At 50.1% G+C, this 21,719-nt stretch overlaps 2 protein-coding genes across 5 annotated transcripts; both read right to left on the bottom strand.

The window, feature by feature from the left end:
* Positions 1-1,539: 1,539 nt before the first annotated feature.
* LOC122391169 (protein C19orf12 homolog) lies at positions 1,540-3,807 on the bottom strand. Its single transcript, XM_043384852.1, has 2 exons — positions 2,968-3,807; positions 1,540-2,077 (listed from the first exon to the last, which is right to left on the bottom strand). Exon 1 carries the CDS (start codon positions 3,649-3,651, stop codon positions 3,208-3,210), a length of 444 nt encoding a protein of 147 aa, XP_043240787.1. The 5' UTR covers positions 3,652-3,807; the 3' UTR covers positions 1,540-2,077; positions 2,968-3,207.
* LOC122391168 (RING finger protein 141-like) lies at positions 1,540-19,980 on the bottom strand. 4 transcript variants are annotated; one of them, XM_043384851.1, is made up of 3 exons: positions 19,893-19,933; positions 5,057-5,243; positions 1,540-4,534 (listed from the first exon to the last, which is right to left on the bottom strand). In XM_043384851.1, the coding sequence occupies exon 3, from the start codon at positions 4,516-4,518 to the stop codon at positions 3,856-3,858; it is 663 nt and encodes a 220-aa protein (XP_043240786.1). In that variant the 5' UTR covers positions 4,519-4,534; positions 5,057-5,243; positions 19,893-19,933; the 3' UTR covers positions 1,540-3,855. The 4 variants fall into 4 exon arrangements, with proteins under 4 accessions (XP_043240786.1, XP_043240784.1, XP_043240783.1 ...); XM_043384849.1 differs by lacking the exons at positions 5,057-5,243; positions 19,893-19,933 and adding an exon at positions 19,962-19,980; XM_043384848.1 differs by lacking the exon at positions 5,057-5,243 and having other exon boundaries at positions 19,893-19,963.
* Between the last annotated feature and the right edge of the window lie 1,739 nt (positions 19,981-21,719).

The following is a 21,719-nucleotide window of genomic DNA, read 5'->3' as shown; positions in this document are numbered from 1 at the left end:
AACGCGTGTTTACCGCTAAAACCGCGCCGGGCGCCCGGTAGCCGGCGCGGCGGCCGGGCCGCTCGCGCTGCCTGGGGCTCAGTGACCTTGAACTCGGCAGCGCTACCCGGAGAATGTCTCACTGTGTGTCCTCCCACTTGGTGCGTATCGCTTGTGATTAACCCCTGCTGGCGGCACTTACAGTGATTCTTACGCATCGTCGCTGGTGTGAGTTCGATGTCAGGCATTTTGCAAACTGCCTGAGAAAATAATTTCAGGCAGTTTGCAAAATGCCTGGTGGGCCAGGCAGTTTGCAAACTGCCTAGGCATTTTGCAAAATGCCTGGCCGGTCAGGCATTTTACAAATTGCCTGGGCATTTTGCAAAATGCCTAGCCAGTCAGGCATTTTGCAAAATGCCCGAGTTTTCACTTTGCCTGTAACATATATATATATATATATATATATATATATATATATATATATATATATATATATATATATATATATATATATATATATATATATATATATATATATATATATATATATATATATATATATATATATATATATATATATATATATATATATATGTTGACCTCGAAAGGTCAAGGTCAAAGGTTGACCTCAGGTCACGTGACCTCGAGGTCATCATGTATATCATTCGATGCGCCTTGACGAGCTGAACACAATGAGACCATCCGCGCGGCTGTATCTTGTTCCTGTACGGAGTTATTGGCAAAAAACCGCTGGTGACCTTTGATGACGTCACATAACCTTACAGCTGCCCAACAGCAAAACAGACCTCAAGGTAGTGAAGGTTGATCGTATATGAGGTCATGTATGGTTTATGGGGCCATTCCGACCCGTTTTAGTGGTAAAAAACAGGGAGTTGATTTTCCCCCCATTGACTTATAATAGGGAGGTCGGGAAATTGACCTGACCTTAGGTCATCGATATCGAAATTCCAAGATATACAAATTGTAGCTAATAATGACCTTATAACATCCTGCGACTTTCAAAGGCCTCCGACATCTACTGTAGCTCTGGCACGGTGACAAAGTTGCAAAAAAGGTAATTTGAGGTTGGGTCATTCAAAGCGACCTGGTGACCTGACCTTAAAAGTTAGGAGGTTCAAACTTGCACACCATGTGTAAAATTGATGAGAGAATAGTCGTAACAAATTTCGCGGCGCTACGCGCCGCGGTTTTCCCGCTATTCGCGAAAAAACCTCAGGGGGGGGGGGCGGATATCCGCCCCCCCCGTCGGTGCGCGTGTTAATGCAGATAAATTTATTAACTATAATGCCGATAAACACTAGAGATGAGTCTTTCTCGGGTGGCGAAAAGATGGCATCAAATTTAGCTTTGGTGATGTATTTCACGCTACAGAGACTGAATTTGGAAAAATGGACTAGACAGTGGTGTTGGGTGTTGGGTGGTACTCTTGTGAAAACCGTTTTGTGGCCAGAAGCGGCAGTCTACCTTTGAAAATCCTATCATTAGCTCACTTAGGTGATGTTGTTGGTGTGTGGTCTCCTTGATCCATCATTTTTTTTCTTCAAAACCTTCCATTTTTATTTCGTTTGCCGCAGAGATCACTCCAAAACAGCAATTCAAGGCAAGCGCAACGTGACGTTCACATTAGCCATATGTGCTTGAGGCATATTTAGAAAATCGTACACAAAAGAGCACATATTACACCCTAAGCATCTCGTTTCATTCTTCACGCAACAGCAAGGTCACTTCAGCTCATCAGCCCCTTCAACCACCACACAACTGTGCTTCACTTGACTGCGCACATTCCTCTTGGCAAGGACATAAGTGCTGGCGTACAGCTGTGCTTGCGTGCAAAGTACAGAGCCAATGTTTACAGTTTAGAAGAATAGTTCACTTCAATGATATATCACGGTGAATGCAGACAATCAAGCAGTCTGCCACGATTATACCCTCCTCCTCTTCCCACATCTAGCAGATGCGGCCGGTAGTGCCACTAGCCGAAGCACCGTCACACACGCTTTCCTGGCAGTATACCGCTCATAGAGCATTCGTAGAATAGATATCACGCATATTAACCCGCGAGTTGCTGGGGGGGGGGGGGGGCGTTAAACGCCCCCACTTTTTCGCCGGGCCATAACATAAAAACGGCGCGCCGCAGGCGCGCCAAATTTTGGGTTCCTGTAGGGAATTGATTGAAGTTTATTGTGACAAAGTTTCAAAAAAAAAAAAAAAAATCGGTCGGATTTTTTTATTGAGATATCGAGGTTTTAGTGATGTCATGATTACTGAATTTTCGACCAAAAACGGCATATGTTCAAAAAATCATATAAAATCACAGAATAGACATACAGACATGCCGTAAACGCCATTAGACTGCCAATACCATGAACAATCAAATAGCTATCTTCGATTATTGATTATCGCTCCGCATTTTCCAAAATCTTGAACTGAATCTTGGCAATTTCTCGTGACTACTTCACGACCATGATACATGCATTTCTTAAATTGAACTTTTGGAGCCAAACACGTACACATATGATAAAATGAATGTCACCATCGTGTTCTACGCCCCAAATTACCCATAAAACATGTGTCACAGGTTGCGAATATCAGTTTTGATTTTCGGGGATATGTGCCTACCCGGTTGACCTGACCTTGACCCTGACCTATGCTTGACTGACCCCTACATGGAGCTGAAACTCTTGTAGGCCTTATATGATGGACTGTGCACCGTTTTGACAGAGTTTATGACGAGAGGCGCCCATTGCGAAGTCCTGAAGTCCATGCTACTGAAAGCCCGATTTCAGGTGTTTGACCTGACCTTGACCCGACCTGTGACCTTAAAATTCAACTTTAAAGTACTCATCTGAAGCGTCTCGTCGCGTTCTTTCGTTTGCCGCCTCGTGCGTTTCGCTGCGCCTATTGGTTCTCGAGTTATCGGCTGGGGGCGTTTAACGCCCCCCCCCCCCCCCGGCAAACGGTGGGTGGCGAAATACCCCAGCAACTGCCGGGTTATGTCCAACGGTCACCACATCGTCTCCCCTTCCCCTACAGGCAGCACACACATACACACTCGACTGTCCAAGAGCACCACATTCAGACCCTCGAGAGTCGGCGCTCTGTGTCCTTCAGCCCAATCTCGTCCCTGCCGCGCGTGCCCGACCGTACGGCGGCAGAGGGGCAGTCGGCTGTCCTCCCCCCGTCCTGCTGCCGCTCGGCGCCTCAGTCTCACCACGTTTGGCCCGGCACGCCAGACACCTCCATGGCCATCTCATTGGTGAGGAAATTCACCACCTGGGCGATGATGAGGGAGCGAATCTCGGCGCCGCCGCCAATCGCCAGCATGGTGACCGCAGTCAGCACGTCCTGCGCGGTCAGCCGCGACACCAGGTGGTTGACGCGGCGCTCCAGCTGACACTGCCGGTCGGGAGGTAGCTGCCGGATCACCTCGCCGGCTGAGCGGAACTTGCCGGCCGAGAGCGCGTAGCCGGCGCCGCCGCCGGCCGTGCTGCCAATCAGTAAACCCACCGGACCCATCAGCAGGCCACCGAAGAATGCGCCTGCACCGGCGAGCAGCGCGCCCTGAGCCGAGCCCTTCACGGTGACTCGCATCTCCTCCTCCTCTGCCAGCTGCGCGAGCAGCGCCATCACGTCATGACGGTCCAGCGGCATACTGGCGGCACGGTTATGTCTGAGCAGTACCTAATCACGCCGTCTCCAGTCACAGTGCGGAGAGCGGTGCGGTCCCAAGACTGTCCGTCTTCCAGTGGCTGGGTAAGACCACGTCACCGCTGCGCCGGCACGCCCACCGACTCTGCTCCTTGATCCATCATGGAGGCGGGGGGCCGGGCTGCGGCGCGGCCGGGTGCCGGTCGACTAGCGCTGCTCGGTGGCCAGCTGCATTAGACTGGTGGCCACCTGGTGGCGCAGCTGGGAGCAGCTGGGCGCCTCGGCCAGCACCCAGGCGTCGTCGGTGCCGCTCAGCTGCTGCCGGCACATGGGACACGGCCGGTGCGCCGCGCCGCCGCTCCACTCCTCGATACACACGGCACAGTAGGCGTGCGCGCAGGGCAGCGACGTGTCCGGCCGCCGCTCCAGGCAGATGCAGCAGCAGCCGTCGTCAGAGTCGAGCGCGTCCAGCAGACGCGTGGTGCAGGGCGCCGTCGCGCCGGCCGGCGCCTGCGCCGTCAGCCAGGCGTGCTGCTGCTGCAGCGTGGCACGCGCCTGCAGGAACTGGCGCAGCGAGAGCGGCCGGCGCGCCTCTGCCAGGCCGCCGGCCGACAGCCGCTCGCAGTCGATGCGCACCAGGCCGCGCCACAGCACTGGCGCCGCGGCCGAGCCGGCGTCCACGACGAAACGCAGCCGGCGTCCGGCACCGTCACGCAGCTGATCGCAGAGCGCGTTCAGTGAGTCGACGCGCGCCAGCAGCTGGTCATAGGGCATTGTGGTGAGCTGGTGCAGCGGCGCGGCGCGGCGCAGAACCGTGTCGCGCGCGCGCAGCACGGGCGCTGACAGCGGGCTCGAGTCCGACTGGCCCATGGCGGCTGGACCTCACCTACCGGCACGCGCAGGCTAGATCAGCTGACAGGGTGGTGGCACTGGCTTACCGCAAATCATATTGATTTTTTTTTTTGCATTTGAAAGTCGCCAACAAACATACATCCATTCAAAGGCAAAGCCATTTAACCCGCGCCCCGCTGGAAGGAGGGGCAGAAGCTGCCCCCCTCCCGTTTTTCGCCAATAACTTCTAAACGCGTTACGCCAACGACGGCAAACTTTCAGTACCTTATCATACATCTATTTAACAGTTTTTTTGAAAATTTGAGCGAAATCCGTCGGAAATTTTTTGAGAAAATGACGTTAAAGTGACTCATACTCATACTCATACTCATACTCATATATTTCGGTTACATCCAAGAAATTGGGTTTTCAGTAAACCACGTCATACATTCAGAAGTTCAAAACTCATACCTGTACATACAGGACAGATTCTATAGAGGTTAAAACACACCACACATGATAAACTAACTGACCACATTGACCTAGCGCAGCAGGATTAAACATGCCGTTCCTTAACCTTTTTACGGAACGCCGCCAGACCGGTGCAGCTTCGAACAGGCGCAGGCAACTCATTCCATGAACGAGTTGCGCGACAGATGAATGAGCGCCGGGCAAGCTCAGTTCGCACGCGCGGGACATGAAGCTGACCGTCACTGGTTGCCCTAGTGCTGCGGCTCGACACCGCAGTACGGTGGACGATGCGGCTGCGGATCGAATCAGGGGCATGCGAGTCATGCATCAGTTTAACCCGCGCCCTGCTGGGGGTCCTGGATTTCCACGCCCTGCTGGGGGGGGGGGGGTGTTTGAACACCCCCCCTTGTAACTCGGCTCCTGGGCCACGTAGCGATACGCAGAAGGCGGCGTTCGAAAGAGCGTAAAAAATAATGACGAAATCACTTCGGTCAATTTTTTGGTCAGGTCAAAGGTCAGGTCACCAGAGGTCATTGAAGGCAAAATTTCGCCGATTTCCAGGTCGAATGTCGAAAATTTCCAAGAAGCCAACGCATAACTCGGGAACCAATAGAGCTACAGCGCCGCGGAAAAGCGCATTCGATAGCCCTATTAACGCCCTTTCTGAGTAATTCTCTCAGATTTGACCTAACGTCAACGGTTTTGCCTGCAGGGGGCAAAAACTGCAAAAAAAGCCGATTTTTTCGAAAACAGTTTTTCTGCAATAACTTCTGACCCAAGCCTTGTACGAGCTTACTTTTACCGGCATCGTGTTCCTCTCGTCAAGACGCATCGAATGAACTATGACTTGACCTTGAAAGGTCAACTTGAAAATTTGACCTCAGGTCAAGGTCATGACCTGACCGGAAAGGGTCATGTTGCATATCAGTCGATCCGTATCGTCGAGCTGAACACATCTAAGGCGTTTTCATCGCTCTAGTATGCCTCTATCAAAAGTTATTTGCGAAAAACTGTTAGATACCATTCCTGACCTAAGATGACCTCAGGGCATAAAAAAGGGTCACGGACATCATTTTCAAGTTCAGTGTGTCTATACCACTTGTAATTCGGTGTTTGGGAGTGTTTATAATGTCTTTCATCCAAAAGAGGCGCATTTCAATTTTCTCCCATTGACTTATAATGGGGAGGTCGCAAAATTGACCTGACCTTAGGTCATCGATATCAAAATTCTGAGATATACATTTTGTACATGCTATTGCTCTTAGCAATCGCTGAAAGTTTCAAAGCGATCGGTCACTCGGTGTAGCTATGACAGACATTGAAAGTTTTTATGAGGTGAGGTCACTTCAAGTGACCTGGTGACCTGACCTTGAATGACCTTGGTCTGAAATTTTCACAACATGTGTAGAATTGATGTATGATAAGGTGTACCAAAAACGGCGGCGCTCCGCGCCGCCGTTTTTGAGATATTCGCGAAAAACCACAAGGGGGGGTGTTCAAACACCCCCCCCCCAGCAGGGCGCGGGTTAAATATAACATGCAGATCATGCTCACGCAGTAGCTCCTGTACAGCAGGCCATCCCAGTTCCTTGCGGGACGCTGTCACACGGTCGCAACGTCTGAGGTTCGTTACGATTCTGACACAGAAGTTTATGCATTTCTGCAGTCTCCTGAGCTGTGTGACTGTGCAACCGCCCCATACAGACATGCAGTACGTTATTAGCGGGAAGACTAGCGCTTCAATCAGGAGCTCACGGGTCTCGCGCGGCACGCGGTGTCGAATCCTTGACAGACCTATCAGTACACTATAGCACCGGCGCAAAATGTATGATATGTGTTTGTCCCATGTCATGGCGTCGTCCACGGCGACGCCCAGCACCCTCACCGACTGTACCGGGAAAATTTGAGAGTTTCCAAAATGGATATGGAAGCCAGTTTCGGTTTTCCGAAACTGGCTTCCATATCGGACAGCTGTGTCCGTACTGCTGTGGACACAGCAAGTGATGACTTAATAGGTAGTCCATGAGTTGTGTGCAGACAACACGTTCGCAAAGCTTGGAAACAACAGGTGACGTCATGTCCACCATTTTCGGCTAAAAAACGGCTTTCAAACGCCGCTAACATCTTCATTTCTAAAGGAATCCAGACGTAACAAAAAAGATTATACGTGATTCTACTTTGTCTATCAAATGGTTATCTCGGTTTTTTGAAAAGTATGGATTTCTGCCCATTTTTTTCTTAAAAAAACTGACTTTTGGGAAAATAATGATAAAATCCAAATTTTTTAATGCATCAAAAAACGGAATATATGTCAGAGAAGCGGTCTTTTTGCACCTACATACCAATTTTTAGAAGAATCGGTTCAAAAATGTGGGAGTTTTTCAAATTTTTTGACATGACACACAACATTTTTGAAAAATGAATTTTTGGAAGTTCTAGACCTCTTACAGAAACAAAAATAGCACCATTCGATTCGCCGTGAAAATTGCATCAGATCGACACCTTTTGAGGTCTTAACAACCAACTTCAAAATTTGACCTCGCTTGACCTGACCTCGACCTGAAATTCATCCAGATGTGGTCCATATCACTTATTGAGTGTGCCTATTAACTTCTATGAATAAAATGACACATAAAACATGTGTCGCACATGCCCTTTTCTATATTTCGTTTTTGGTGATCTGACCTTGACCTTTGCATGACATTGTATGCAACGAATATTTACTTGGTAGCCTAAGAACGCGTTTTGGGCAATCAGTCTCAGTCCATTCCGGCAACAACAGTGTAAGGCCGATACTGTAGAAACTCGCATTTTGTGCCCTTAAAGGGACCCTCCCACCTTAACATTAGTTTTGAGTTGAGATAGCCAAGTTTGCGGCCAGGCTCAGAAACCACCATTTATCCTGGTCGCAACCCCCGCAGCTTTATGGTGTTCAAGAAATGTCTTCCCTTTACTTGCAGGGTGGGACCAGCGTGGTCCCTATCTCTTAACCATTACGAGAATCTGATGACGTCATCAGGCTTTCGAACGTCCGTTAAATGTTTGACTAAAACGTTTTGTAGCACGCGGTGGTATATGCTGCTTTGCGCGCAACAAATGCCGCACTTTCAAATAAAGTCGCTAGGAACAGCGGAGATCCCAAAAAGTAAACAAAAGTAAAAGTCTAATATCATGAAAACCGGTGAATATTTTTCTATGAAATTTGGTAGATATTCGTTTTTGCTCTTTCTGAACCGAGCGACATCACTTTCATGCCAATTCATTAACTTTTTTGAAGGTGGGAGGGTCCCTTTAAACTGACCTTGACCTGAACTCTGACCTACTTAAAGTGACCATCCCACCTGAACATTAGTTTTGAGTTGAGATAGCCAAATTGGTGGCCATGAGCCTTGTTCGGGTCCGCGCAAAATATTTTGCTGAGTGTGAAGTCACACATGCGATGATGTCAGCCGCCTGGCTCCGCCCATTCTCCGCCCCCTCTCCGCCGAGCGCTGTTCGGCAGCAGGCTATTTTGTGTGCAGGGTATGACGTATTTCGCGAGCCGACGTCACAGGCGGTGACTCACGCGCGAGCCGAGCGCCAACGACAAACTAACGGAACCCTCGGACACCCTCGGGGCATAAACCGCGGAGTAGCATATTGAGCGAGTCTTATAAGGAAAATTCATATATTTTCGTTTCTCAAAAGATAATCAGGGTGTCTCTTACCTTTTTACATATCATTTAGGCTTACCTAACACTTCAGTTGTCAAATATCTGCAATTTATTCAAGCGAAGGTATTCTCAGTAAATATCAATGGTATAGACCGAAATCTTTTGAATAAAAACTCCAACCAACAGAAATAAAAATAACTTAATTTATTCCAACCATTTCCTCCAAATAAACAACATAAAAACTCACTTTTACACACATCATTCATAATAAAGCATACTAACACGCCGCTTTTGACAATTGCGGCGTCGAGTGGCGCGCTGCTAGCGCTCTTTTTCGATCGCAGAGACCCTGCACGCGCGCGAGCACACTACGTCACGTCCGGGGGGCACAGGTATATGAAAAATCGCAGTGACGTAACACTTTTCTCGCTTCTCATTGGTCAATAGCCCGTTGCCGGGGTAACGTGCACGTATGTGAGCGCGGGCAAGAGTACTAGCCGGCCGCCGATCAGAGCCCTGTTCGGGTCCGCGCAAAATATTTTGCTGAGTGTGAAGTCACACATGCGATGATGTCAGCCGCCTGGCTCCGCCCATGCTCCGCCCCCTCTCCGCCGGTTCGCAAGGCCGAGGGCCACGCGACACGCGGCGAACCGTGGCGCGGATGGACTGGTGTGTTTCGTTCAATTACTAAGTAAAATGCGTTCAAATGTGGTTAATAGCAATGTGCCACTGAAAAGAAAGATAATGATAACAAAACAACACCATCCTAACCACTTACAATAAGAAATATATGAGGGTAAACTTTAATCCGCGCCACTTTCGCCTCCTGCAGCTACTATTTTCTTCTTGCGCAAAACTGAAAGATTTTGCGCGAGCCTACGTCACACGTGTGACGTCATACGCCGAAGGGCGGAGCTTGGCACCCGAGAGACCCCAACTGCGCATGCGTGGTGCAAAATTTTACAATAGGATGCGCTGCCCGAACAGGGCTATGGCCTGCAAATACCGGTTTGGGCACTCACTCACAACATCGAAAAATCCTTTAATTCGGAGATATGGAATTCCAAACTTGCAATTTTTGGATTATGAGGGGCTAATGCATTGGAATGCCCCTTAGAATTTGTGACGTCAGCGGAGATCTAACGATTTTTAAATCTCAGACTAAAACCATCGTTAACACGTGGTGGTATACGCTGCTTTGCGCGCAACGTCTGCCGCACTTCAAGGCTGCCAAATTATTGCTTCCAAATAAAGTCGCTAGAAACAGGAGAGATCCAAAAATTAAACAATAGTACCTAAAAGTCTAATATATTGAAAACCGGTGAATATTTTTCGGCGAAATTTGGTAGGTACTCGTTTTCGCTCTTTCTGAACCGAGCGACATCACTTTCATGCCAATTCATTAACTTTTTTGAAAGTGGGAGCCGGGAGGGTCCCTTTAAGGCGCAGTGGAAGGGGGGCGGATTTCGCCCACCCCTCATTTTTTTCGCAATTTTTTGCAAAAAAAAATTCGCAATTTCGCAATTATTTTGGCCAATAACTCGCGCCGCAAACATAATATTAATGTGAAATTTTGGCTTCCTGTCCAGAATTGAATTGCGGATCTTCTCGTGCAAGAAATAAGAAAATCGGTTCACAACTTTTCTAGTAATAGCGGTGTAAAGTCAAACATCCTGCCGCCGCGGCGCACAGTGATGCAAATGGGGTTCACGAGTGGCCATAAATACCAAAAAGTCAAGTTTACCAAACCGAGTAAATCGCTATATGGCTAACCAAAGAAATGTTTGGCGCATCTGAATTCACATAGTTTTCACATTTTTGTCAAAACCGGCCTCGTGTATGATTGTCAGAAGTCGTGACATTTTCTATGTCGTAAAATGACTGTCAGATAGGTACTCGGAACTTCAAACGCCGCTAGCGTGCGTTCATTTCATACAAATGACAAAAAAATTATGCATGGCATTGATCCCTAAAGCCTGCTGCTTCTCATGCCGGGTCACACAAAGCCGCATCTTTTTTGGTTTGGCGGTGATCTAATGATTTGTCATCATGTTGCAATCACAGATTTTTACTAAGAAATATTTGCTTTCGTTTCATATACAGCAGTTTACACAGTGTGTGCCCGTTAGTGCACCATACCATATCATTCCCCAACCATTTCTGAGTCACACTGTGAAAGAATTAAGGTGCTAGCATAGGGCAGGCCGGCGCCAGACTTACCTTACCTTACCTTACCTTAATTTGATCGGAATTTAGAGGCCACTTGGCCTGTAGGGAACCGTTCTCATCGAGCTCGTGACCTTTTTGGACCTTTCTAGCTCCTATCAGGTACCATGTACCTGATGTTTGCCCAGTGGGCATCCAATCTTGATTTGAACTGCTCGATATTGGCAGCGTCAACTACCGTCTGCGGCAAGCCATTCCAGTCGTTGACTGCCCTCACACTGAACGATTTCCTCCTTGGTCTGGTGGTGGCTTTGGGCTTCTGGACCTTCTGCGAGTGGCCTCGAGTACGACCGTCGGTGGAAGCAGTAAAGAACTCTTCCGGAGCCAGGTCAACACCTCCATGCATCAGTTGGTACATTTGGATCATATCGCCTCGCCGCCGCCGATAGAACAACGAAGGCAGCTTCAGTTCTCGTAGGCGCTCTTCATAGGGAAGGTGTCTGATTTGGGTTACCAGGCGCGTCGCTCTCCTCTGGACACGTTCGATCAGGAGTTGGTCGGAGCGATTGAATGGGCCCCATGCCACGTTGCCGTATTCCAAGTATGGGCGCACAAGTGTTTTGTACAGCAGAGGGAGGGTGGACTTGTCGATAAGCTCGAATGACCGTTTTATGATTCCTAGGATCTGGTTGGCCTTCGCCGCAGCAGCAGCAGCCTGTTTGCGGAACTTGAGCGATGAGTCCACGAAGACACCAAGATCGCGCTCGGCTTCGACCACCTCCAGCTCAACTCCTCGGATGGCATATTTGACCCGAGGGTTGTTGCGTCCCAGGTGCAGGATTTTGCATTTCCCCTCGTTGAATGGGAGCTGCCAGCGGTCGGACCATGCCACTAGATCATCAATGTCACCTTGGAGCGATGTCGTTACCGTTGGGTCTCGCGCCAGCTGCATGGGCGATGGTTGGGCAGAGTGGTTTCTGACATCTCCGTTAGGAGAGACAGCCACCTCTCCCTCCGCATCAGCCTGCGGCAGAGTACTGACGGGGTTACGGTTTTGCTCATCACTCGCCGGCTGGGTGTCTTGGGTGGGGTGGTCTCTGCCAGCTCTGGATTGAGCGACAGCCAGCCCCGCAACCTCGGCGGCTACTGAGCGGGAGACACTTTCTTGCTGTATTGACCGGTAGAGCTTCGTATCATCAGCAAACAACTTTACTGAGCAGTCGACCACAGAGGGTATGTCGTTACGAACAGCAGGAACAAGAGGGGCCCCAGAACTGAGCCTTGAGGTACACCACTCCTGACAGCAGTTGGTTTCGAGTGGCATCCGTTCACGACCACTTCTTGTTTGCGCCCGGATAAGAAGACCTCAATCCACTTCAAGAGTTTGCCTGAGATCCCAAAGCACCTAAGCTTTTTCAGAAGTCGGATGTGTGGTACCGCGTCGAACGCCTTACGAAAATCCAGGTAGGATGCCACGTCAACCGCATCTCCTTGTTCGAGCATCTTAGTCCAGTCCTCCAGCACCTCCAGCAGCTGGGAACAGCAGGACCTTCGGGGACGGAACTCATGCTGGTGTCTAGACAGCTGGCCGGTGGATGTCAGAAATTCGACCAACTCATCGCGCACTAGAGATTCCATGACCTTGCATGGGATGGGCGTCAGGCTTATGGGACGGTAGTTCCCCGGGGTACTTCTGCTTCCCTTCTTGTGGATTGGAACCACTGTAGCTGACTTCCAAATCGAGGGGAGAATACCTTGCTCCAGGGATTCGCGGTACAAGTTGGACAGCGGGCCAGCCAAGGCCGCGGAGGCAAGCTGCAACAGCTTCGGATGCAGGCCGTCAGGACCAGGGGCAGCGTCAGTCTTCAGGTTGTCAAGTTTATGTCGAACTGCTTCGGCTGTGATAGGGACTGTATCAATGGGCGTACCAGCAAACTGGCTGGTTGGCTCTGGAATGGTGGACAGATCCTCATCAGTGAATGTATCGTGGTGGCTGCTGTGGTCACACCCCGCTCTATAGCCTGGAGCCGCCGCTGAGCCGGCGCCGGTATCGTATGCAGTCTGGGCTGTGGCCGCCCGGGCCACCGCCGCCCCGCTCGCTGAATACAGTTCTCGGCTGGTACTGGTGGCGTCTGCACCCTGGGGTTCGTAAGCCAAGCAAGCAAGCACCCAAACATGGCGCAGCCTGCCTTCTGAACTTGCCATGCCACTCATCAAGCAAGCATGAGCAAGCGTTAGTGACTTTTTTGTGAAGCGTGCATCTAATTATTGTGATTTTTATCAGCCGTTATTGACGATTTTCGTGTCGATGCTGTGCTGCATCGTCACTCAAGATGCCTGGTTTCCATCCACCAGAAGACTTTGACTTCACCTCTCCTGAAAAGTGGCCGGCGTGGCGTGATCGCTTCATCCGCTACCGACTGGCATCGGGACTTCACAAGGAGGACGGTGATGTACAAGTAGCTGCGTTGATCTATAGCATGGGCCCGCAGGCCGAGCATATCGTGTCAACTTTTAAGCTAACTGCTGAGCAAAGCAAATATTTTTATTTTGTGCAGAGCAAGCTAGACGAGTATTTCATTCCGAGACGGAACTTCGTTGCAGAACGTCACAACTTCGAGCTCCGATGCCAAGGGTCACACGAGACCAACGAATCGTATATCAGGGCATTGTTCTCTCTCGCCGAGCATTGTGGCTTTGCAGACGCTGACGAGCGGATCCGGGATCGTCTCATATCAGGGATGTCCGACAGGGAGCTGTCCCGTAAGATCCAGCTCAAATCGCTCGAGGAAGAGGTGTCGATGAATACGGTCATTACCATGATGCGTAACGTCGAAATCGTAAACAGCCGTGACAGCTCCGGTCCATTTGATGTCAACAGGGTTCAAGCACCGACGCAGTACGGACAGCCGCGCCAGCAGCCACAGCACGCCCGTCAGCGCCAGCGTGGCCATCAGCAGCAGCACCAACGGCGCCAGCAGCACGGGCGACAGCAGCAGTCACCTGTCACGCAGCCACGACAGCAAGCGCGTCACATCGACTCTGCAACAACATGCAGGTATTGCGGGAGAGAGCGGCATGCTTCGCCGAGGGACTGTCCCGCTAAGGGAAAAGTTTGTTCCAACTGTCAGAAAATTGATCACTTCGCAGCCGTCTGCCGATCACCAAGCGTCAGGCAGATAGAGCGTACAGAATCAAGCGAGCCGTTAGCGCCACACGATGCTTTCGTTGGCGAAATCGACAAAGCGTGCGCGCCGTGGAGAGTCACAATCAGTCTCTGCGGTCAGGAGGTCACGTTCAAAGTTGATTCTGGTGCCGACGTTAGCATTTTGTCTTTGAAAACCTACCAGCGACTGAACCTGCCCTCCCTTGAGCATGCCTCAAGCACGCTCACTAGCGTCGGTGGCGTGCTAACCGTAAAAGGAAAGCTGCATGGGACAATCATGTTCAAAAGCAAAGCAGAGTCGGAGGTGTTCTATGTAGTGGACTCAGCAGATAACCTCCTCTCCCGGTCGGCGTGCTCGCGTCTGGGTGTTCTCCAGTTCACAGGAGAGGTGCATGAAGACGTCTTCGGAGAAGCAGGTCTCATGAAGACGGCACCGATCAGCATCCGGGTACGCGAGGATGCCGTCCCGGTCGCTCTCTCCACAGCAAGACACGTCCCCCTGCCGCTGATGAAGCCAGTGGAGGAGGAGCTGAAGAGAATGGAAGAGCAGGGCATCATCGTACCAGAGACTGAGCCCACAGACTGGGTATCCGCGCTCGTCCCTGTCCCGAAGAACAGTGGTGTCCGGATCACAGTTGACTACAAAAAGCTGAACCAAGCCGTAAAGCGTGAGATCTTCCCGATCCCGACCCTGGAGCACCTGACGTCCAAACTGGGCGGTGCGACACTGTTCTCCAAGCTGGACGCTTCTTCTGGCTTCTACCAGATCCCGTTGGACGAAGCAAGCTCCAAAATGACTACGTTCATCACACCGTTCGGCAGGAAGAGGTTCCTGCGCCTGCCGATGGGAATCTCACTGGCTTCGGAGTGCTTCCAGCGAAAGATGCAGGAGATGCTGGATGGACTGCCTGGAGTCATCGTCTACATGGACGACACGCTGGTTTTTGGAGATGCAAGCAACCATGACGCACGTCTCGAAGCCGTCATCAGAAGAATCCACGAATCTGGCCTCAAGCTGAACAAGACGAAGTGTGAGTTCCGAAGGGACGAGGTCAAGTTTCTTGGCATGAAGATAAGCAAGAATGGCATCGGCGTGGACGACGAGAAGCTCGAAGCGATACAGCAACTCCAGCAGCCAAAGAACGTCACAGAGCTCCGGTCTCTGCTAGGGATGGTCAACTACCTCTGCAGGTTCGTCCCGCACATCCAGGAGCGCCTAAGGCCCCTCAACGATTTGCTGAAAAAAGACGCTGCGTGGAACTGGACGCCTCAGCAGCAGCAAGCACTGGATGATGTGAAAGCAGCCGTCACGTCCGCTCCAGTCCTGGCGTTCTACGACCCAGCCCGTGAGACAGTGGTCAGCGCAGACGCAAGCAGCTACGGAATCGGAGGATGCATCCTTCAGAAGCATGGTTCCATCTTCAAGCCCGTCGCATTCTGCAGCAGAAGTCTGACGGACACAGAGACGAGGTGGGCCCAGATTGAAAAGGAACTACTCGCTGCAACTTGGACATGCGAGAAGATGCACATGTTCCTGTCTGGACTGCCGTCGTTCGACCTACAACTGGATCACAAGCCACTGATCCCGCTCATCAACACGAAAAATCTCGTAGATGCGCCAATCAGGTGTCAGCGCATGCTCATGCGACTGATGCGTTACAACGCAACAGCGGTGTTCATTCCAGAGAAGCAGCACCTGGTACCTGACTTCCTCTCGCGTCACCCACTTCAGAAGCACGATGCGATCGGCGCTGTGCTACAGGAAGACGTCCACCACTTCTGCAAGAGGGTCTTCGATCAGATGACCTGCCCGCCACACCGCAGCGTCTAGTGGAGATCAGCAGGGCACAACAGGCAGATGAACTCCTCCAGCGCGTGGTTCAGCAGACTCTCTCTGGCTGGAAGGAGGGAGCAAAGCACTCCGACATGCTGGACTACTTCGCCGCGCGTGGAGAAATCAGCGTTCTCTACCTGACAAGTGGCACACTGCTGATGTACGGCCGCCGCATCATCATACCGCCTAGTCTGCGTGAAGAGATGCTCAACCGTCTACATGACGACGGTCACTTCGGGCTCAACAAGTGCCGCCAGCGAGCAGCAGAATCCGTCTGGTGGCCCAAGATCAGCATCGACTTGAAGCGCCACATCGAGCACTGCGCGTTCTGCCAAGTGCACGCGCCCTCCCAGCACGCTGAGCCACTGGTAACGACTCCAACGCCGTCAAGACCGTGGACTCACATCGCAGCAGATATTTTCCACTTCAACAACAGCAACTGGCTCGTGACTGTGGACCTCTTCAGCAGGTATCTGGAAATTCAACGCTTGCCCAGCCTCACAAGCACCGCAGTCATCGAGCGGCTGAAGCGCCTGTTCTCCAGACTGGGGATACCGGATCTGATGACAACAGACGGAGGAACGCAGTTCACTTCCAGCTCATTCGCCGACTTCGCAGCGTCGTACGGCTTCACACATCGCGTCACTGACCCGCACACGCCATCATCCAACGGAGCAGCTGAACGGGCCGTGAGGACCGCAAAGTGGATACTTCGCCAAAAAGATCCTCACCTCGCTCTCCTGAACTACCGAACAACGGCTGTGGAAGCCACTGGATACTCCCCAGCCCGGCTTCTGATGGGGCGTGAGCTTCAGTCTCGTCTCCCCGTCGCTCAGCAGCCCGCCAAGAAGGCATGGCGGCACGCCAAACTCCGCGATGGGCGGAGAAAGAAGAAGCAGGAGTCAACCGTCAATCAGAGGCGAGGCGCCCGCAACCTGCCTCCGCTGCAGCCCGGCGCCAGAGTCCGGATCAAGACAGAAAAGGGCAGCTGGTCGGAGCCCGCCATCGTCACGCAAAGGCTCTCCAGACGCAGCTATCTGGTGGAGCTGGGCGGCTGCCAATATCGCCGCAACCGACGGCACCTGCTGCTGATCCCTCCTGTTCCGTTACAGGTCCCGGCACAGCACGGAACCGGGCAACGGGCAGCACCAGTGCCACCTCCGGTGGTGCCGCCGACATCCGTGGCAGTACCACGCCCGGTGGTGACGCCACCACCACCACAGCAGCTTCCGCCAGCTGCGCCGTCGCCTGAGCCGGCGACGTCTCCGCTGGCACCCGCTCCACCATCAGTGCAGCCAGCTGATGACCCTGTACACGTTAGCCCTCGTAAAACCCGCAGCGGTCGGATTTTCGGGGTTTAAGAAAACCAGCTTTGTGCTTGGAGTACAGCTTAGCATTCTGTAGTAGATCTTATTAGCATACGCGTAAGAGGGGGAGATGTATCGTGGTGGCTGCTGTGGTCACACCCCGCTCTATAGCCTAGAGCCGCCGCTGAGCCGGCGCCGGTATCGTATGCAGTCTGGGCTGTGGCCGCCCGGGCCACCGCCGCCCCGCTCGCTGAATACAGTTCTCGGCTGGTACTGGTGGCGTCTGCACCCTGGGGTTCGTAAGCCAAGCAAGCAAGCACCCAAACAGTGAAGACGCTACTAAAGAAGGCGTTTAGGAGTTGCGCCTTACCGCTGTCGTCGCGCACAATGGAGCCAGAGGCATCTATGAGGTTGTCAAGTCCCGCCTTAGTCCTCAGCCTTGAATTAGAGTATCTCCAAAAGACCTTTGGATTGGTTTTTAGGTTCTTGACCAGGTTCTCCTCGAGGTCTCTCCTCAATTTCCTTGTCAGGGCCCGCAGTTGGTTTCTGCAACGGGAATATCGGGTGAAGTCGAGTGGTTTGGGTCTCGGAGTAGATCGCCCATAGCCTCTCTTTTTCCTTCTTAAGTCGCAGAGCTTTGCCATTTATATAGATGTTTTTACGGCTGTTTTTTCTCTTGCTCCTTGGGAAACACTCTAGAGCGCTTGAACGTACACAATCCATGATGAACTGGTATTTTTCTTCGATTGCCAGAGGCTCTATTGAGTCCCAATCGGCGTCCTGAACCATCTCGATGAACTTCTGTGGGTTCCCCTTGAAGTAGTTTGGATGATCTGCTGCAGGGACTTGTTGGCAAGTGTAGCAGAACAGGTCGAACCGCAGTATGACGTAATCGCTTTTCCCCAGGCCGGCTTCGTGTTTGAGGTTTCGAACCATACCGTCCTCATTTGCTATAATCAGGTCCAATATGTGGGGGGTCTCACCAGGACGGAAACGGGTAGGTTGGGAGACCTGCTGTCTGAGGAAACAGTCGTCCAGGGCCTCGAGGAACTTGTGCGAGATGTCCAGTGGCAGGGCTGGGGAGAAGCCACTCTCCCTTGTACACGACTTGTAAACGATTCAAAAAATTCAATCAATTCAATCACGACTCACTTGATGAAATGACCGATTCAATCATAACTCAATCAAACAGTCTGATTTTCCAAGCGATTCAATCACGACTCATGGACCTTGTGATTCAACTCAATCACGACTCATCCCATTATCAGTGATTCAGGGAATGACTCAACTCATGATTTAAGTCAACGTGATTCAATCAAGATGTTATATAAAATATATACATATGTGATATCAATTTAAGACATTTTTGGAAACTGATACCAAACAGATACCAACCAAATACACTAGGAGAATACCAAAAAAACATAGAAAAGTAATAAATCTATACTGAACTCAACAAAGTTGTAGCTATTTATATAAATACGGTGTAAAGATGGTAATTTAAGTACAGAAAACACAAGTTCTGTTACAAATGAAGCTACCAGAGGACTTATAAAATTAATTTATTGGCTTGGCGCTTGCAAAAGGAAACATGCAAAATTGCACAGAACACTACCACATATTATCAGCATCATCGAAAAGGACCAAAATTTGCAAATCAATTGTGGTACCCAAACTAAAATAGCTGGTGATCAGCCATTAAAAAAATATTGATTGATACTTCAGGAAGCAGTGGTAAAGCCGGTAAAGCATTACAGTTGGGCAAACTAGACCTTTGGAATCAAAATATGGAGGCATCAAAAGATTGATTCCTTTGGGCATAAATGCAGACCATTTCTAACTTACCAATCACATAAAAATAAGAGAGTGTTTCAAGAAGGAGCATGCCTGATCTTGAACAGAAATGCTTGAACTATCTCCTAAGCAAAATAATATTGCTCCTATCATAACAATTTGAATTCTATAGGTAGTGAAAGGCAATCAAGGAATTGATTCGCTTTAAACAGATAATCATAATATTGATTCCCCATCAGCTGGCTAATCATTATTTTGATTCACAGGTAATGTTAACAGATAGGCAACAATGACTTGCAAGAATACAGCATTTATCTTGCTATTATTCTCATTTAGTGGTATCCTCAGCACCACAACTGATACCTATAGCATTGTTGTACTTTACCTTCACTACATTTGATAACAATTCACAATTTTTAAATGTCAAGAATACAAAAACTGAAGCAACAGGTAAAAACCATATAAATAATATAAAAGCACTACAACAATGATAATTAGGGGTTTAAAAATTTCATTTTGCCATTTTACACAAATACTGATTGGTTAGTATGTGATTCATGATACAAAAATAACATACAGTGTGATTTCCTCAAAACAGCTTTTACGTGATGGACAATGGCTCTGTCTTTTTCCCATTCACAAGACCAAAGGGACAATTTCTTAGCTTTGAGGTAACACTTTTTGCAAACCTACCACATATTTCTACCTTTTAAAAGAAAAATCTCACCGTCATGGGCCTTTTTTCAACCGTTACGATTCATTTGAAGTCAAAAGTGTACCCAAATGAATCAAAAAATTGATTCCATGCCCATATTTGGTCATGGCTCCTCCCACCAGAATCAAATTATTGATGCCTCCATATTTTGATTCCAAAAGTCTAGTTTGCCCAACTGATTACACATGACTTCACATTTTCGGCGTGCTTCAAGTTTTCTTTACTATCAAGAATACGGAATATCGACACATACGAAGCTATTCAATAGTTACATTATATAAATTGAATGCTCTCATGATAAAACTACCTCAACCATCCATATCTTCAATGACAAAATAACAATTCCAAGCCCGCCCCACGACACCGAACTTCATACGAGTCAGGCCGTAGCAGGGGGGTACGCTCCGGCTGTTTAGCATTACGAAAAGTGGTGACAGACGTTTGTGGAGGATTGTCGACGAACTCTTGTTCCGCGAGCAGCACTCACGCGCTAGCGGAAAATCCACCAATCAGCGCTCGGCAGTGCTCGACGCTGATTGGCCCGACGCTCGTGACGAAATTGCGGGGGACCGCAGTTATTCTCTATGGACCCGAATAGGCTTTTGGATTTCGGAGGGGTTTCTTTTAGATTATATGCTGTTTCGAGCTGTTTTCGAGTTGAAATATATTTCTTATGACTGTTAGCTATATAATGGCACCCTAAAATCATGATTTTAATTAATATTACCGATGTAATATCGGCCCAAAAGACATGCTGTTGTCATGGCACGGACTGCCCTACGGCTGATGTGGGGCCCCTAGTGCCAGCGTATGGTAATGATGGGTTGACGAAGGGTTATTGGAGACTCTTAGAGCCCCACCAGGATTCAGTATAGGGTCATCAGAGGCCGGGAGACTCCATCAGGGGTCGGAGTAGGCCTGCCATAGGGGCATACATGACACATCATGCATGGAACATGGGTCAATCTAGATCCATTAGGGGCCGTTGAAGGGCCAGCATTGTTCAGCGTGGGTCCGCAATTACCTCTGATGGGCATATGCCGTGCCCCGATGGACTAACACTGGCCCCTGATAAACCATCACCAGTCCCTGATAGGTCTACAAAGCCCCCCGCTGGGTCTAAATTGGTCACTGATATGCCCAAATGGGCCACTGAGAAACCCGTACAACATCTCCGGCTCTTGAATGGCCTCTTCAAGTCCCTGAAGCGCCTTTATTGGCCTAAATGGACCCCTGATTGGCTTATGTGGTCCCTAATGGTCCTATAATGGCCCCCATACGAACCCTCAACGTCCCTAGACAGCCTAGACATGATATGCCACCGGCCCCTGGTAGGCCTGCACTGGACCCGCTGGGCCTATACCGACCCATAAATGGCCCATGTCGAGCCCTCATGGGCCTCCGATGACCACACGCCGGTATGTGTGGCCTAGGGTTGTTAAAAAAAAACGAATTTTGGAAAAGTATATGGGCTCATGGCTCATGTGGTGCGGTATTCTTTTCTGAGTCCAATGATACCCTTTTTTCCGATAAGTATTACTGCTAGGCGCTGCTCAAACGGCTTAAAGAGGACCATGTTACGCCCGCCGACCGGCCGGTGTCAATAAGGGCGAGAATTCGACGCCGCACGGCGGCGACAGCGCCTTATCGGCACCGCGCGCCACGACATCTGCCGGGCGGCCGGCTGGGCGGTGGGAAGTTATAAGTGCGTGGTCTTATTGGCTGCACACGATCGGGGTGAGCTATCCCATGTTTTCGGGGCGGAAAGTTTCAGTGCAGCATCGGTGCGTCTGCCACGGTGGTTTGTGTCGATGGTATAGAAAACAACTCAAGCAGACCTCAGAAAATACTGAATGATTCCGGGTAGTTGCCTCGAAACAATCCGCTTCAAGAATACAGCTGCCTTCTTAACGTACTGTATCACTTGTTAATTCTTCAAAAAGCAAGCTCTGAGCAATAACAGACTTCTTTGCATTGCTGTTAACAATTTAAGTTGCTTTTGGACGGTGGCTCGCAGCCCCAATATGCTGCCAACTCTATTCCAACGACGAAACGGCAACTTAGCGAGAATCGAAAATTTAGCGAAGTAGGTACAACAGGAGCTGGCAAGGCTCCTGCATTGGTCTATCCGTCA

The sequence above is a fragment of the Amphibalanus amphitrite genome, unplaced genomic scaffold (genome assembly GCF_019059575.1).
Source record: "Amphibalanus amphitrite isolate SeventyFive unplaced genomic scaffold, NRLGWU_Aamphi_draft 000424F_arrow, whole genome shotgun sequence".
NCBI classification, from domain to species: domain Eukaryota; kingdom Metazoa; phylum Arthropoda; class Thecostraca; order Balanomorpha; family Balanidae; genus Amphibalanus; species Amphibalanus amphitrite.
This window is presented reverse-complemented; position numbering and strand designations above follow the sequence as displayed.

Bases quoted from the DNA above. Each gene is read 5' to 3' on its own strand.
- LOC122391168 (XM_043384849.1), bottom strand. From the start codon at position 4,518: ATGGGCCAGTCGGACTCGAGCCCGCTGTCAGCGCCCGTGCTGCGCGCG.
- LOC122391169 (XM_043384852.1), bottom strand. From the start codon at position 3,651: ATGCCGCTGGACCGTCATGACGTGATGGCGCTGCTCGCGCAGCTGGCA.